The 13,070-nt window shown below is 43.0% G+C and overlaps 1 protein-coding gene across 5 annotated transcripts in view; it reads right to left on the bottom strand.

Annotated features, from left to right (window-relative positions):
* LOC148037688 (uncharacterized) overlaps positions 1-13,070 on the bottom strand; it is a 76,743-nt gene that overhangs the window by 33,848 nt on the left and 29,825 nt on the right. For 2 of the 5 annotated variants that reach the window (XR_015690672.1, XM_087676626.1), the window contains exons 3-4: positions 12,090-12,156; positions 11,690-11,991 (exon numbers count right to left, since the gene is read on the bottom strand). Coding sequence is in view for 2 of the 5 variants with exons in the window: in XM_087676626.1 (XP_087532752.1) it covers positions 11,799-11,991; positions 12,090-12,156 (260 nt within the window). In the remaining 3 variants the exon portion in view is untranslated. Of the gene's footprint in view, positions 1-11,689; positions 11,992-12,089; positions 12,157-12,590; positions 12,668-12,792; positions 12,968-13,070 lie in introns of those variants that run through there. The other 3 variants (XR_015690671.1, XR_015690670.1, XM_087676627.1) reach the window with 3 other exon arrangements.

Here is a 13,070-nt window from a genome sequence, read left to right as displayed (position 1 = left end):
CAAAATGAAGGTAAGGCCATTTGGATTCTTGAAGAATTGGCCAGTTAAGATTGCAAGTGTCCAGTTCTCTGTGAACTTCATCATCATGAAGCGAGTGGATTATGACATTCTACTAGGCCGACCCTGGATGAGAAACGCTCGAGTCATTGAAAACTGGAGAAACAATCTAATCTTCCTAGGAAACCGAACGGAATTAGTAAGGGTCGAGATGGACACTTGGAAGACAACCCCTATCGGCGACCTAGATGCCATCTCTACCATGCTCAAGGGTGATGTGCCAGTAAAGGAAACGTACGGGCCATTAACCAAGTACATCCTTTGCCTTGAGGATGAGCGAGATTGGATGCATGTCCTAGCAACCATCGATCTCCCATTCTTAGACGAAGAGGAGATGTACAAACAGGCTGTAAAAACTGCGAGCGTGTTAAAGGAGGAGCCCACAGTGCCACATTGCATGATGGCCAGGGGCTCAAGCACCTAACCAAGGCCTATCTCTTTCTATATCCCTAGCAATAGGCTGGAACTTCACAAGATCCTAGAATACCTAACAAGAAGAATAGCTAGCAACCCCGCTGCTAATCTTAAGCCCCTCAAAGATCTGCAGGACGAGCCTAAGTGGAAATGACATCTGAACTTACTGTACAATTGGGCCTTAGTCACCGACGAAGGACATGCTAGAGACGAGAGTCTAGGGGATGACAAGCAGTCAGGAGAAGCTGATTCCGATGATGAGTACGAGGACTGCCACTCCATTAGTGAGAAAGCATGACGGAAGATGTGGTTCGACAAGCACATCAAACAATGCGACTTTGAGCAGGGAGACCTTGTTTCACTCTACTCGATAAAGGGCCACAAGCAAAAAATGAAATTCCAAGGACTAGGACCTTTCCGAGTGCGCACCATTAGTAAGACCGGCAACGTAGAACTAGAAACCCTCGAAGGCACACAATCAAGCCACGATGGATCCCCAAAGATCTGTTGCGAGCCCAAGGATACTACCAAGGCAACACCTAGATATGGGTTCCCAGGAAGGGAAATCCTAGAAGCATAGCCCAACCACGACCATTTCTTGCCACCCCACCCCCACACGGCCACACTCCCACTAAGGCAATGAATATCCACGAAACCCGAGCTGCAAAGCCCATAGAACTCGTAACGGTTGCGGTAAAAAAAAACCAACCAATATATCGACTGAAATAGTAGCTCGATATCCCAAAATCATCTAAGTTCAGAGAACTTGGCACCCCAGTGGCTGCGCAAGAGGGAAGCAATGCACCATCCATGCCACTAGAGCCACCCTCAGTACCCCAAAGCAGCACTGGACATGTGGATCGGACTACGGAGTTATCCTTAGATCCAGCACTGCCTAGTCCGCCACCCCTCAAACCATTATTGTCTAGCTCAATTCCACCCCAACCACCAACAGGTCTTAGGCCTTCCTACGAGTGACATTCAATTCTATTGCTCGCCAAGGACCTTGCTGAGAATACGGGAGATGACTTGGTGACTTGCATCAAGCTCTTGGATAACACCTTTACCAAGTTCGCTAGGAGCTACGAAAGACTTGACCTCGGCTTGCTTGATGAACCCCTTGCCTCTGAGGTTTGTTCCTTATCTTGCACTTGGGAAGAATACGAGTTTATAATCGTAACATCCCCCAAAGTCTCAAAGGAGTTGATCGATAATGGTGAAATCTCAAAAGAGCATGCATTCATCAGATGATTAATAACATCCTACCACAAGCCCCAAAGGCCTGCATCAACCATTGAGATTGAGGAACTTTCTCGCCTCACTGACTCTAACTCCTCCTTCTTACAAAAATGGGGTAACCTATGTCTCCAATGGGAGAAGCGGGGTTGCTGAATAATGACTGATGCTGAGCAGCAATGCGCCATCAAGACAACTGAGTATGACCCGACTTACGTCGCGCACCAACCTTGTTTAGGGTCTTGGCCACCACTTGCTCCAAACACCTAGACGAGGTCCATCCTTACATTGATTGTATCCTTACGGAAGAAGAGCTACATGTGGCTAGCCGCATCAACTCGGGTGACTTTCTAACCGATGTCCTGACATACATTACCCAAGTATGCATTAGCCCTCATAATCTCAATCATCATGCTCACTTGGAATACAACCCGGATTTCTATGATTGGCTTTTGCCCAAGTAGGTAGCACCATACTGTGCTCAAATGTCTAATCCTAGGAGGGATTCTTCTCATTAAGGAAAAGTGTCATAAAGTCCTAGAAAGAAATAGAACTGCTTGAAGGAAAATTCTCTTTTTATGCTTAAAGCATGTTCTTTTTTCAATAAAAGCATGATCAATCCCTGTTATCCTCCAGCAAGAAAATGTCTCAAGAATACTAATGGTAAACCATGATATATGACAGGAACCTAAAATGGCAGGGCAAGATAAAGGTAGCAAGCTTCCGTTCACGAAGGAAGAGCAAGCTAAGTATGGATTGACAGTAGAAACGAGGGGCTACAGCCAGTTTACATTCAAGCACGCCATAAACCTAGAAGATGCCATCATGGAAAAACCTCCCATAAAACAGCTCATGGACCAGTGCAGCCTACAGAAGTACGTAGAGAAGGTTCGAGCAGGCGGTCAACTACGAAAAGTGCACGGAATTTTTGAGGAGCTTCAATGCCAAAAGGAACTGAGGCACGGTGACAATCAGGAAAGGGGAAGAAGCCCACCAAGTGGAGGTGGAATTGAGCCCTGAGAGAAGGCCGTTGCTATGGAGCTAGAGACCGAAAGAGAGGTTGCCGCAGCCCTACAACTAGAGATGACATGGCAAGCCTCTGAGCATCAGAAATAAATTCGGAGCTTGAAAGAGCAACTCAGTGCCCAAGAAAAGAAGACTCAAAAAAATGAAGATCGCCTAAGGCAAAGACTAGAGGATGAAGCCCAAGACTTGGTGGCAAAGCAGCGGGACCACAAGTGGCTCATCCACCAATATACTGAGCTCTAGCAGCCAATGGTATGGGTGGAAGCTATGCATGCAGAACTACAAGGAAGCCCGCAAGAAGGAGACCAGGCACCAAAAGAATGACACCAAGAATAGGAGGATGCCCTAGTACTCCAGTTGTGGATGTCAATGGAAGAGCAAGGAAGGCTGAAGAGAGAAATAGAAGCCGTGTCAGAAATGAAAGATGAGGCCATCGACAAAGCCACAGAAAGTCTACACGACAACCTGAAGAACGCTCGGAAGGAGGTGGAGGCACTAATGGCCATGGGCATGACTGAAAGGAAGCTGCACCGGCAGAGCTTGAAAGTTGTGCGCAAACCACTAAAGATCTATTAGAACAGATCGCAGAAGCCTACCAACAGTACTCTGTGGCTAAGCAAGGTAGGAGGATAGCCGAGGAGCAGCTGAACCGCTGGGATAAGGAGAAGACCAAGATGATGGAAATCTGGAGCAAGCAGCAACAAGTGGTAATGATGCTACCTCAGGAGATGGAGAGGGGTAAGGAATGTCAAGATTGTGGGAGAGAAGGAAGGAGTCTCACTTGTAGCTTTCTTACTTGCACAATGGGGGAATACACACAAAGGTGGAGGCTGAAAACAGTTTTCCTCTTCTTAGTTGTATAAGCCAAAAAGAACTCTAGTACATAGAAATAGAAGAGCCCTATATATGGGTCTCAAACCAAACTCAACTAACTAAGGTGGCATACTAACTGAGCCACGAACTAGAGTAGATAAGGATAGCTGTCATCTAGCTATTATTCATGGGCAGTGTACCAACCGTATCTGCAACTGACAAGTCGGTGACATAAATGCACAACGGTCACCCTGGCATATCACAAGTGGAGCTCGATATCTCAACACTCCCCCTCGAGCTCAACCCCAATTCCTGCACACCAAGCAAGTCTCTGGACTTGCGCAGCTTCTCTGCGCCCAATGCTTTCGTGAATATGTCAGCTACCTGATCCTCTGTGCTAATATAAACTAGATCAATAAGACCTAGTAAAACCCTCTCCCGCACATAGTGATAATGCACCTCAATGTGCTTTGTTCTAGCATGATAGACTGGGTTATTTGCCAAGTGTATACCACTCATGTTGTCACAATAAATGACAACTGGCCCATCTGTAGGCTGATGTATATCATAAAGTAGCTTATGCAACCAAGCTACCTCACATACAGCCATTGTTGTGCCCCTGTACTCAGCCTCTGTGCTCGACAAGGCAACTATAGGCTGTTTCTTGCTGCTCCAAGTGACTGCAGCACTCCCAAAAGAGAACACATATCCACTAGTAGATTGTCTATCAGAAATACTACCAGCCCAATCAGCATCAGTGTATCCATGCAACTATATCTGAACCCCAGTCTCATAAAACAGTCCATACTGTAATGTGGACTTCACATATCTGAGTATGCGTCTAGCCGCATCCAAATGCGGTTTCCTTGGAGCCTGCATAAACTGACTTACCAATCCAACAGCATAGCTCAAATCTGGCCTGGTAATAGTCATATAAATCAAACTTCCTACTATGCGTCTGTACATAGTAGGGTCTTTCAGAAGCTCACATGCATCTACGCTTAGCTTCACATTCTGCTCCAAAGGAACTGAAATAGGCTTACAGCCTGTCATCCCATATTTGGACAGCATGTCCAATCCATACTGCCTCTGCAAGAGCTGTATTCCACTTGGTGATCTAATCACCTCAATGCCCAAGAAATAACGCAGCTCTCCCAAATCCTTCATCTCAAACTTCTGCTTCAATAGCATTTTCACATGAAGGATATCTTCATCACTGTCACCTGTCATAATCAAATCATCAACATAAATGACAAATAGCATAATATCTTTCTCTGTTTTTCTCACATAAAGTGAGAAATCTGCCTTGGAAATCTGAAAGCCAATAGTGACAAGATATTGTCCTATCTTGTCAGACCATGCTCTAGGTGCTTGCTTCAAGCCATACAAGGCTTTCTTCAACCTACAAACAAACTCAGGATGAACAGCATGCACATAACTTGGTGGTTGCTCCATATATACATCTTCTTGCAAATCACCATGCAAGAAGGCATTCTTTACATCCATCTGATGTAAAGACCATTCCTTTGATGCAGCCATAGCAATGACTGCTCTTACGGTTGTCATCCTTGCAACCGGACTAAATGTTTTTTCATAATCAATGCCATATGTTTGTGCATACCCCTTGACTACTAATCTTGCCTTATATCTGTTCACAGAACCATCTGCATTGTGCTTCACCTTATAAACCCACTTACAACCAATTGCATTCTTATCTTTAGGCAAAGGTACCAATTCCCATGTAGCATTTGCTTCCAAGGCATCCATTTCTTCATCCATGGCTTTCTCCCATTTTTCTTTTCCCATGGCTTGCTCAAAAGAAGTGGGTTCTGGTTCCTGTATCACTTTGACCATATAGGCATAGTGAATGGCTGTAAATCCATCATATTTCAGCCTATCCACAGGATACCTAGCTCTGGTAGACCTGTGCAAAGTAGGTTCATTCCCAGGTGCTCTCAAAATCCCTGGTCTTCCTTACTCTAGGTGTAACAATAGAAGGAATACCCAACTCATCATCAATGCTCTATTCTGAGCCACTGGATTCACCATCCACATAAGAATGACCTACATTCACATCAAACATGGGCTGATCTACCTTCTCTTTTCCTTTTCGTGATACCTACATACCACTATCTGCATTGCTTTGAGAAGATTCTCCTGATCTCAATCTCTCTGTCCATGGCGAAGAATGTGAACCACTGCTAGAGGACGCTCCAAGTCCACTAATATCTTGTGACTGCTGCTGTGAATTCTGTGCAGCATTACCATTTTGTGCATCTACATTATCAATCACATTTACTGGTTTATACCAGCTACTCATCTCATCAAAAACAACATCTCTGCTCACTGTAAACTTATGAGTAGAAGGGTTATAGCATCTATACCCTTTTTGCTGCAGAGAGTAACCAATAAAGATGCACTTCTCAGCTTTTGGATCCAACTTGAATCTCAACTCATCTAGCACATGAACATAGACAATGCAACAAAAAATCTTCAAATGAGAAATATCTGGTTTCCTACCAGTATACCTCTCCTCTGGAGTCATCCCATGTATTGCTGCAGTGGGAGTCCTGTTCATTATGTAGACTGCTGTAGCAACTGCTTCAGCCCAGTAAAAATCTGGCAAGTCTTTTTCATTGAGCATGGCACGAGATACCTCTCCAATATGCCTGTTTTTCCTTTTTGCAATTCCATTTTGTTGTGGGGTATGACTGCATGAGTATTGCTGCTTTATGCCACGCTCCTGCAGGAACCTTGCAAACTCATTTGAGAGATACTCTCCCCCTCCATCTGACCTTAGGCATTTCATTTACAAGCTTGTTTTTTTTTCAACTATAGCTTTAAGAGTTTTGAAATGCCCAAAAACTTCACTTTTCTTTTTCATAAAATACACCCAAACTTTTCTGCTATAGTCATCAATAAAAGTGATAAAATAATGATAGTCTCCAAGAGATGCAGCTTTAGTAGTCCACACATCAGAGTGGATTAATTCCAATGGCTTCTTACTCTCTTGAACATGCCTAGGAAATGGTTTCCTTGCCTGTTTCACATACCTTATGCATTTCTGCAACCTTGAATTTAGGCAATCCTGCAACAATATTTTGGGCTTGCATTGATTTAAGTCGCTGTACATTAACATAACCAATGCGTTTATACCAGATATCAATATCTGCAACTACACCAGTCCCCATGTGCAAACATTGCTGCACTCAATTCAGGCATGTTTGCATCCAACGTAAACATTCTGCCCTTCTTCTTTCCTTTTGCTATCAAGCAACCTTTATTTTTCATATTCTCAATAAAGCATCCATGAGAATTAAATCTGACCTGCAAGCCCTGCTCAACCATTTGACCAATAGAAACCAGGTTCTTGGTGATATTCGGGACATGAAATACATCCGACAAGTATTTCTTTTTCCCATCCTGCATAGACAAAGGAATTTTTCCAATCTACACAATAGGATGTGCAGTATCATCACCAGTCTCCACAAATCCTGGTTTTTCAATTTTCCTTGCATCCTGCATCCATTCTGCATGACCTGTCATGTGGTTTGATGCACCTGAGTCAACATACCACACATCGTTGCTTTCTTCTACACTTGTCATAGAATTGTTCATGTGCTGCACCATAAACAAATGCTCATTTCTGTCATCACCCTGTCTACTAGAAGATGCATAATTCCCTTGTTGCAATTTTCCATTCATGATATCATTCTGCTTTTTATAGCAGTCTTTAGCCATATGACCCATTTTACTATAGTAGTAGCATTCAACATTACTGTTTGCATTTTGGCCTCTTTGCCATCCACCACGACCTCTTTGGCTCCCCTTGCCTCTAGAGTTACCACGATTTAAATGCCTGCATTTGCTGTTGATTGGAAACATCAGGAAGAACTGGTTATTCTTCATTTCCTGCAACAAATTCCCAATATCCTTTTCCCATAAGAAAATTCGTCATTCTGAACTTCCATGCTTGGAAGTTGTTCTTGTCAAGCTTTTCAGGAGAGTCAGATGCCATTACAGAACACTGCAAAAAATTATGTCACTGCAAAGAACACAGCTTCAGCCTCACAAGGGCAAATCTGCAAAACTGACGAAAGTGGTATTTGACCACGCAGTCACTTCCTAGTGACGATTTTGCATCAACAGGCAACAAGGATGATTCTGTAACTCCCAATGTCTCTGTGCATAGGCATACGATGCAATTTCTACAGTAACTTTTCACCGACCTGTAGAACAGTGGTTGCACAGCATAAATTAGGGCCTTTTCTTGAGTGCGTGCAGAAAACTTCCACCTCCAAAACTGGCCTCAAATAAAAAAAACAGAGCAACCAAGGGCTAAAGTCCTTTCCCACAGCATATACTGCCCTCTTGCTACACCGCGAAGGGCGTCTCAATCTGAGACAATGCACTCTTGCACTTTCCGGCTGTGCTATCTGTAGAGACTTGCTCCCAAAAATAGAAAAATGAAAGCAACACTGGTCCTCTTACCAGAACACCGTGAACTTGGTTTGCTTTCTTGAGCTCCTTACCACGAACAAGGCTCTGATACCATGTCAAGATTGTGGGAGAGAAGGAATGAGTCTCACTTATAGCTTTCTTGCTTGCACAATGGGGGAATACACACAAAGATGGAGGCTGAAAACAGTTTTCCTCTTCTTAGTTGTATAAGCCAAAAAGAACTCTAGTACATAAAAATAGAAGAACCCTATATATGGGTCTCAAACCAAACTCAACTAACTAAGGTGGCATGCTAACTAAGCCACGAACTAGAGTAGATAAGAATAGCTGTCATCTAGCTATTATTCATGGGCGGTGTACCAACCGCATCTGCAACTGACAAGTCGGTGACATAAATGCACAACGGTCACCCTGGCATATCACGAGTGGAGCTTGATATCTCAATAAGGAAGACATGGAAGAAAAGGCACAACAATGGGAGGAACGTAACCCTGAAAGAGTGTGGGGATTGACAAAGCGCTTGGCAGTATCAAAATATGAGAGGGTGCTCGCAAAGTCCAGAGTTGAGGCCGCTGAAGCATACTCCAACACGCAAAGGCAAGCCTTTTTGAGCACTGTGCTTCATATCACACAAGTTGAAGGCGAGGACTCAGTGGAGAGAATGAGGAGAAAGCTAGAACTGATAACCAGAGTTTTAAGATATGGCCTATAAAAGGACACACTTCCAACCAGAACGGGCATAACCAAGGAGCAACAACATAGCTACTTGTGACAAGCCGGCCTCCCCACTCATGAGCTCAAGGAACTTGGATTCGGAAAACAAGAGCAGCCCCACCCACCCCAAATCCAACTCCCTGTGGAACAAGACACTTAGAAAGGGCCTGATCTCGAGCAAGCATTCGAAGAAGAACCGCTAAACTGGGAGGATAGTCTGCCCTCACCTAATCTACCCCTAGAAGAGCCGGAGGATACCCAGGTTTTCGAGTGCGTTATTGCTGCAAGAAGAAGAAGATGGGAACTTGTGGGGCAAGCCTAGCAGAGGGCACATGTAAGGCCACAACAACTTCCTGACGAGCCCATGCCGCTATGCGAGGATCACTACCCCGTTAATTGGCTGCATGAGCTGATTATCTGGCAACAACAAGAGCTCCAATCCTGACCCTTCGCATTCTCCTTTCTCTTCCCACGGGCCTTAAACCAATTCTTACCCCTAGAAGTAGTGGAAGGAATCATTTGTTTAGGCAATATCCTAGCGAACCGATGGGACGAGGAGCGGAGTATCACCATCAACCAATGGAGGCAGGAGCCCACGGACTACTGGCAGGACAAGGTCTATCAGATTCCCAAAACCATCCAAGGCTACAAGGCATAGCCAAAGTGGCGAAGGAGGATTTGGGACACCAATTTCGTGCAGCTATGGAGGATGGAGCTTGATGGAGAGGGATTGAGGTTGCTTGAGTTTGCCTCAAGGATCGTGGAGCTACGCGTGTGCAAGAGAGAGGAAGATACTCGATTGAGCATCAAGGTAAGCTCACTACACCCCATGGGTAGGGATAGCACGTCAACTATGTCAGAGGTAGCCATGGCCACTCGGCTTGAAACGTTTCACCAATAAGCGGTCTGTAGGTTTCGGGGTTGAGCAAGAGAGCTCCCTTCAGGAAGGAAGGGTAAAAGAGAGACTTGATTATTAGTAACTAATGCCCTAATTGGGTCTCTCAACACCTTAAATACCCCGTTAGTATAATTGGGTATTCCCGTGCTAACTTGTGTCCTACCTGTCTATCCCCACTCTTTTACAACATAAGTATGCTCTCAAAACTATAAAAGTGGAAATTATTTGGAGTGATTCAACTCAACCTTTCTTTTAGTTATACAGACATGTATTTTGATAACTAGCTTACACTCCAAAATGAAATTCGTTGGCCTACATATTGGTTATCATTCATGAAGATGAACTAGATCAAGTTTCACCTCTCTAAAAATAGATCCCAATAGTATTATGGTATGGGACAATTTGGCAGATCTATCCATTCTACACATGAAAGGACATTCTACTGTGCATTGAAAAACATGTTTACTCGCATCCTCGATAAAGGAAATTCTCATATGAAGATAGGGGTGTCTGCAATTGAGTTTACTTGAAACTTGGATAATGATGCAATAGGTGAGCCTCGTAGCCTTGGATGGTCTATCAGTTCAGAGTTCTGAAACTTTCTATGAATAGCTAGCTTTCCCTAAATTAAGCCAATCTCTTTTTTGCAGGCCCTCTAGCTTCACCGCCCACACCGTGTTTGCAAAGCACATCTCAGTCGGGGCTGCCGGACCTTGTCTACACCCATGCAAGGCCTATTTCAACCCTTCATCATGTAGTCCACACCTTCTATAGCTACTGCCCAACCTCGACTGTTGTTGCTGTTCACTCCTCTATTGTCACCAGTTTGCTACGTGGCATTCTACTGTTGCGTTTGTAGCTATTGGCTATCCCCCTGCCCCAAACAACAACAAAAATCATGTGTTTGTTGCAACAGGCTGCCATACACACTACCACGTCACCATCTTCATTTGCGTTTGCATTGTAGGCTCCCGCTGCGTTCTGTTTTTCTCTCTCCTCTGCACAGCCAACACTAATCGAGCATATCATTTGCTGCATTTACTACTGTCCAATGTCTTGGAGGCGGCCTTGCTACGATTTGGGATCCATCTAGAGTACGACACACTCTTCAACTCATTAGCTCTGCCTCGATCCTCCAGACACAAGAATTTGTTGTACAATTTTCATTCCTTACACGGTTTGTTTACTACTTGAGCATTGTATATTCAGTATTCATTCATTTATTTAGATCCTCAATGTGTTCATTGTCTCTAAGTTACACTAACTCTAACTATGTTCTGTTGAGTTTATGCTTTGTCGTATACTTTCATTTATGTTTTTGTGTTAGGGTATTTCTTCACAAGCACCTCACGCCTTGTTGCATTGACCAATTTGACATTGTTAGGCCCAATCCAATATTTGTCTACTACCAAAAGTCAGAAGCACTAACGCATTGTATACTCCGCTAGATTTTGTGGCCTTATTGACGACTTTATGGTTTAAAACTCGTGCTATAAGAGAAATTAAAACCCATTGTATAATCTCATTCTCTATACCTCCTTGGTTAATGCATTCCTAAGCTAAATAGCATGTCTACTACACTTCACTAACCTACCACGCTGGAACGACCACTTACTAGTCATATATCCCAACTCACTCTTTCCTGTGAATGTTCTTCACATCTCGGTAATTACCTTACCAATCTAAATAGCAGTGATATTATGTTTCTCTCATTTACAACGCTCAACTAATCACTTATTCGTGGATATTCTTCACCCCTTTTATTTGACACATATACTAATATCCTACTTCAAGACTATTTTCAGCATGCCTAATGATGCCCGCCGGAAAACACCCAACTCCCACATAAGATGCAGAACTGGAACAAAAAAGGTTGAGCTCTCCATTGATTTCACCCATGTAATATGAACAAAGATATCTAGTACTTGTGGTCTCTCCGATTTGCTTCCATATAGACCTTGTCTCGTATTGGTTATGCTTTCTTTTAACATGCACATGCTTTCTTTTAACACACACATGCATGCACACAATATGTCATATGTCTACAATAGATACTCTTCACATATTGAATTTCCCATTTTCAATTCATCAAAATGATAATTGCCATCAAAGGCAATGGGTTGATGGCTAGGATAGTCAATACACACCACAAATAACTCTTGGAAAACCAAATCTAGAGTCAATATACACCACAAAAAGAAGCTTGGAGAGAACGTGATTTACAAGAATTATGAGGATACCTTCGCAAATCTTCAAAATTAGCTAATATCTCACTCTCATATCCCTTCCAGGCTTCTCTCATAGCTTGGAAGAGTTGTCTTGCTGCTTTACCTCTTGCTCGACAAAAATCTACATGCTCTTGCTCATTCATCCTAAAAATTATGATGAAAAATAAGTTTTCTTACCTCCAAGGAACTAGAACATTTTTGATACTTGAAAACAAATCATGCAAATCCACACTCAAACTAACCTCTGTCCCATGGCTGTAAAAATCTTCTCACTAGGATCATGGACAGTACCAAATGTAATATACTCAACTGTAAAAGAAACACAAATTAATTAAAAACACACATTGTGACCTATATATACTGATCATACAGACCATGATACACCATAGTACAAAACTATGGAACACGTACTTCACCCTATTGTGGTAAAACATGCAAAATAGCTTTCCTATGATTGACATAAAATGATCAAACATGCAAACCACCATATAAAACCTTGTAAAACTACACTATATTTGTTAAATCATGCGCTGTACTCCATTGTAGTTTGCATAAAATGATCAAAGTTGTGCAAACCTAGTGTAAAACTTTTAAAGTACCGATAGTATAATGTAAAAATCAGAGTCCACAAATCAAACTACACTATAATTTGATTTGCATTTGTACACCATTGCCCAATGATCCACATGCAAATTGTAGCACTATATACATGCACTCTTATCTCAACCTTGGTACAAGCTTACCCCCAAGCTTGGCCATATATTCTTCCATAGGTGATCATTTACGTGTACCATGAGGCAAAACTTCATTGACCTTGGTACTGATAACACATGAACAGACCAAGGACAATTAGAAAACATTAGTCGTGAGAAAATAAAATGAAATTTAGTCAAAATTAAGACCTGAGTAAAACATGAACAAAACCTGAAGCCGTGAATAGTTTACCCTTGATGATGAGTTGAAGGTGGGGTCGAAAGTGAGCAACAGATCTGGAGATGGCGGGCATTGTGAGATGCACTAGTCACGGCAAGAGACGGAGAAGCCTTGTAGGCCATGGCAGCTGCTTGAAATGGCGCAAGAGGACATTGCACATCCATAGCGACCACTTGAAAGGGAACTGCTGAACAAGAAGCTAGATGTAAATGGAACTGAAATGGAAAAACATGATGTAGAGATACAGGCAGCCATGAAAAATTCAAAGAATATTTATTTGTATAGATTTA

Source organism: Lygodium microphyllum, chromosome 4 (assembly GCF_053477565.2).
Source record: "Lygodium microphyllum isolate KBCC chromosome 4, Lygodium_microphyllum_v1.1.10, whole genome shotgun sequence".
Lineage (NCBI taxonomy): Eukaryota > Viridiplantae > Streptophyta > Polypodiopsida > Schizaeales > Lygodiaceae > Lygodium > Lygodium microphyllum.
This window is presented reverse-complemented; position numbering and strand designations above follow the sequence as displayed.